General features: G+C 46.1%; 1 protein-coding gene across 1 annotated transcript in view; it reads left to right on the top strand.

Moving 5' to 3' along the window:
- Positions 1–5000, top strand: part of fras1 (Fraser extracellular matrix complex subunit 1) — a 100360-nt gene that overhangs the window by 54707 nt on the left and 40653 nt on the right. The window contains exons 29-30 of the mRNA XM_030766344.1: positions 2027–2186; positions 2447–2622. Coding sequence (XP_030622204.1) covers positions 2027–2186; positions 2447–2622 — 336 coding nt within the window. The remainder of the gene's footprint in view (positions 1–2026; positions 2187–2446; positions 2623–5000) is intronic.

Below are 5000 nucleotides of genomic sequence, written 5' to 3'. Positions count from 1 at the left end.
ATGCCCGACGGCTCCCTGCTCCCAGTCTAAAAATCGTTTGAAAAGGAACCTATAAGGTTTGAGACGTGAAGCGAAATGGTGCAGCGCCCCTGTGAGAAAAAAAGGGCTGACCGAAAGTATTGTGATTACCGAACTCGGGGCCTCTTTTCTCGAACTTCACCTTGGCGCTTGTGCCGTGATGGAAAAGCCTTAAAAAGACAGGAGAGGCGGACCAAGCCACACATCGCCCACAGAGTAACGGCGCCTGTTCTGATTGCTTTTGGACCCAGTGGGTGAAGCTGCCCTCATGGGCCGGTGGGGGGGGGGGGGGGGGGGGGGGGGGGGGGCGACAGTTGGGCCCTAATGTAGCCGCTCCCTGGGGCAGAGATGGAGGAAGCAGGATTTGAATTAGCTCTGCTCCTGAAAGCCTGTCACTTCACAGCTGCCTGGAGCAAGGTGAGCTCTGTGATTGGCTGGCAGCGGTGATTAATCCTTGATTTTGATTGGTTCAGGAGCTAAATCATTCCTTCGCTCCATTTCTGCCTTTGATGTCTGGGGAAAAGGAGAGAGAGAACTAGAGAGAGGGGGAGAGGGGGAGAGAGAGAGAGAATGCTGAGCTAAAGTTTTACTTTTGGCAAGACTACAGCAATGCTGAATCACTTTGGAAACGTCTGCATTATTTAGTCAAAAGAATTCAGGCGAAACTTAGCGTGATGTGTTTTATGGTCCATGCAGAATCAGCGTTTGATTGTTTCTTATTTTCCATCTTGAAAGTTTGGGTCTTCCTGTTTAGCCTTTGGTGTTATTTCTGTATTTCAGTTTTCAGCTTTAGATGCAACTAGGGCTTGAGCTGTCTATGACGCTGTTACGTTTCTTACGATCGGTCTCTAGGCTTTATGTGGTTTTTTCAAGCTTTCTAAGTTTTGAAAGTTCTTTGAAAGCGGTTATTTGTGACACTCGGGTTTGTTAGGTTTTTTTTTTTATAAGCACCAGAGGTTGAACTTTCATCATCACCTTTGGAAGGCGTGTAGCTTTGCAGTTTCTCACTGACATTGGTTCTTAGGAGATATTCGGTGGTCAAGCATGAGCAAAATTTGAAGGGGAGCGCAAATTGGCAGGCCGACTCCTCTCTCACAGGGAGAGGATTAGCCTGGCTTAGGTGCGATAGCCGTGGAGAGGTGCCAGGGTTCTCCCTGCGTGAGTCTAAGCCTACGTTGTCCTTCGGTCGCCCTTGACAACCATCTAAGTCAACGATCGCACTCCTCTGCACGGGCCTCTGATGTTGTTTTTTTGTGGTGTGTGATGTGAGGAAATGTTTTTTTTTTTTTATCTTCCAAACTCACTGAAGAGGTGTGAATTCCTCCCGGGCCATGCCCCTATGCTTATCGGGCTACCTGCATGGTAGTTTGGAGTTTCTCAGAGATTAATTCATTTTGTTTTTTGTTTTTTGTTTTTTTTTTATTTTTTAAAAAAGAGGTTCAAGGGACCTTTCATTTTTTTTATTAGCTATTGTGTTTGAACCTGGAACAGTTTTGATGCATTCCACTTGCCTCAATAGATGACTTTTATGTTTTTTAAAAATGACCGTTTTTAAGGTAAAAATTATTAGACGGGAGGGTTTGTCTCGTTGGACTCCTGGCCTCATTAATCAGTTGTTTCTGACTGTAAGGATGCTGACCTCAGCTATTACACCTAGGATGTATGAAACCCACAAAAAGGTTTTGAATAGTATGATGATGGACAAAAAATAATTAAAATAAAAAATGCTAATCCTGTCTTTTGTTGTATATACTTATACATATTTTGTATTTGTATGGTAAAAACTAAGTATACTACAATCAGGGATAATCCACTGAAGTGTCATGAGCCCAACTCTCTTGATTGTTGCCGCTAGCCAAACTCAACAACTTCCTCTTTGAGTTGTCTGACATCAGACGGTATGAGCAGTCATGATGAGTGGCTTGCCAGGTTTGGGAATGTTCCAGAAGATTCGCCTCCAGTGCTGGATGCTAACAGTTACGTGGCTGTGTCTTGTGTTTCCCTGTAGACTGGCCTCTCCCCTCCCATGCTGTCTTTACCTAAGACCTGGGTTCGAGGAGGAGGGATGGTACAGCTGTCAAAGAAATACCTCAACACCCAGTATAAAGGAGCCCCTGACTCAGAAATAGTCTACACCATCGACACGGCCAAAGGGCTACCCAAATATGGTATATAGTATTATTTTTTTTTCTCTCTCTCTCTCTAACTTTCTCTCTCTCTCTCTCTCTCTCTCTCTTTCTCTCTCTCTCTCTCTCTCTCTCTCTCTCTCTGTCTCTCAGATGTAAGTTCTGTAATGCCTAAATGTGTGTGTGTGTGTGTGCACGCTCATTTGCGTGTGTGTGTCTGTGTGTGTGCGCCTCTGTGTGTGTGTGTGTGTCTGTGCATTTGCGTGTGTGTGTGTGTGTGTGTGTGTGTGTGTGTGTGTTAGGTGAGGTGCTGCTGGTGCCCATGCCAGCCGATGGTCCTGTGGACGGGTGGCACTTTTTCCCAGATGGCACAGACTCTACTCCCACCACCAGCTTCACTCAGCAGGACGTCAACGAGGGCACGGTGTGGTACCGCCACTTTGGCTCCGCTTCACACGACGACACCTTCCAGTTTCAGGTACCCTCTTCTCTTCTCTCCTCTCTTCTCTTCTCTTCATATTCTCCCTTTTTTTCCTCTCTTTCCCTCCCTCCTGCCTTCTCTTCTCTTCTCTCCTCTCTTCTCTTCTCTTCTCTTCTCTTCTCTTCTCTTCTCTTCTCTTCTCTTCTCTTCATATTCTCCCTTTTTTTCCCCTCTCTTTCCTCCCTACTGCCTTCTCTTCTCTTCTCTTCTCTTCTCTTCTCTTCTCTTCTCTTCTCTTCTCTTCTCTTCTCTTCTCTTCTCTCCTCTGCGTACTGAACTGAATTGTATCTGGTAACACTCTGCATGAGTAAGTCGTCTGTCCCAGAAGTGTGACTGCAACTACAGTATCGCATGGTGCACAATAAAGACATGGAAATATGAAAAAATTAAAAATTTAACGAAACAAAGGAATCAGTCGGAAATGTAATTAAATGTAAAATCAATGAGCTTATCCAGATTTTAACTGCCATTTTTATGTAAATGTATTGTGTAGAAGATCTTCATAGCTTAGTCCTTCAGTTCCTTTACAGAAAGATAAAAAATTCAGCATGGGCTAATTTTAGCTTTAGCAAAGTGTAGGTTTGTGTATGTAGGAGGAATTGTAAACATGTGTATCGTATTACATGTTTATCTTATTTTTTTTCCTGACACCTTGGCCTGTTTCGGAAAGGGCATTATTTTGCTTTTCTTTGTCAGGTTTACTGTCAGAGTCTAAATCTGACAGAATGTGTTGTTTCTGAGCGCTGACAGTGAACCGCTCTAGAGTGCACTGGATCTATGTCTGTAATGACATAATCCACGGTTCTCCTGCCAAGAGGAGAAATGGAGGTGTAACGCTTGAATGAGTCCCTCCTTTAGCCAAACACTGACTGTGTACAGGGCCCAGTGAGTAACGGAGCTACGGCAGACTTTCCCCACTCGTGTTAGCGACTTGTCTTAATTGTCTCTGAGGTGGTATGAGGACAGGGAGGGAATTGCTGACGTTTGTAACATATTTTTCTCTCCCCTGTGCGTTGACTGGGTCGGGTTCAATTCCAGCCCTGGCATTGAAATCACCACATATTAATACATTTGCATCCCTTTGCCTTGGAAAACGGCCGATCTCATCCGGCAGGACGGAGAAGTTTTCCTCGGCGTAATAAAGGGGATCCGGCATGACTAATAGATGCCACGCGCAGGAATGTGCCGGGGTCTGCGGAGACAGACTATTCTGATTTTCGGCCCGATGTAAAATTTGCCTGTTTTTATTGTTTGGGCCGAGTGTATAGCGTATCAATTCTGTTTTGTACCGTATCAGCATTCCTCCGGAGGGCCCCGTCCTGACTTACCCCTCTTAAATTGGTCAACTGGAAAACAATCTCTCCAAAGCCCGCTGGACAGCCAGCGACCAAACTCCTCTCCTCTATTCCATGTCCCCTGTAGTACTGTGATATCCTCAGAGACTTGAGTTTCTTTTTCTAAAGTCTCGGTTTCGATTCTTTTAACGTCTTAGGCTGTGAACATTCAAACGTGCGATTTTCACTGAAAATGAACTCATTGGTAACCTGCCTTTGCTATTTGTAAAATGATACAAACTTTTATGTACATCATACTGTGGGGACTATGGGGAGGGTTAGGCCTATCCAGAGAAGAACCAAGGGGGTTGGGGGGGTGGGTACCAGGAGCTGGTCACAGGATTTTTCCATTTTTTCGGTTGGAGTGGTCGATGGTGAGGGTCTTGTTTCTGATGTACTACATTGTTGAGAGGGAGGGGGTGCAGCTGTGGTAGGGGTCTTGTCCGGGGAGGGGGGGTGGTCTCCTGGGGGTCTAGGGCGATATCATTCAGTGTCTTGGTTAAGATGGCTACACTGTCTTTCTGTGGAGGTGGATGTGAGCGCAGAGGCTGTTGTGGTCCAGGGTGGGGGGGATGAGTTGGGGGGGGGGGGGGGGGGGGGGCGTTGTTAGCCAGGAAGACATTCGCCTATGGGCGCAGTCTCTGGACATGCTGGCATTGATCTTCCTAATGGAGTCGGGGTGGAAATCAGATCGCCGCAGCGTGGTGGAGATGATTAATGTGGAGTTGTGGAAGTTGGAGGAGACCTTCTCTATCACTCCCCTGTGTGCTGTGGGTACCCTGTCCCTGCTGGGCTCTGAGGTCATTAGTGCCAGCAGAGACGATAATATGACTGAGGAACCCCAGCTGGTCCTCCAAGAGCAGCTCCAGAGCCCTCTGTATGGTTTCTCTCTGTCTCTTTTTTACTCTATGTCTGGGGTGAAGTTCATTTTTGTGCATGGTTTTTTTTTTTTTTTTTTTGAGGCAATAAGGTGGATAATCTGGGTCCAAAATGATGGACCCTGAGAGGGAGACGCACTCTCAGGGAGGGGGTAGGAGATTT

The sequence above is a fragment of the Chanos chanos genome, chromosome 1 (genome assembly GCF_902362185.1).
Source record: "Chanos chanos chromosome 1, fChaCha1.1, whole genome shotgun sequence".
NCBI classification, from domain to species: Eukaryota; Metazoa; Chordata; class Actinopteri; order Gonorynchiformes; family Chanidae; genus Chanos; species Chanos chanos.
The sequence above is the reverse complement of the archived record's forward strand: the minus strand, read 5'-3'. Positions and strand labels throughout refer to the sequence as shown.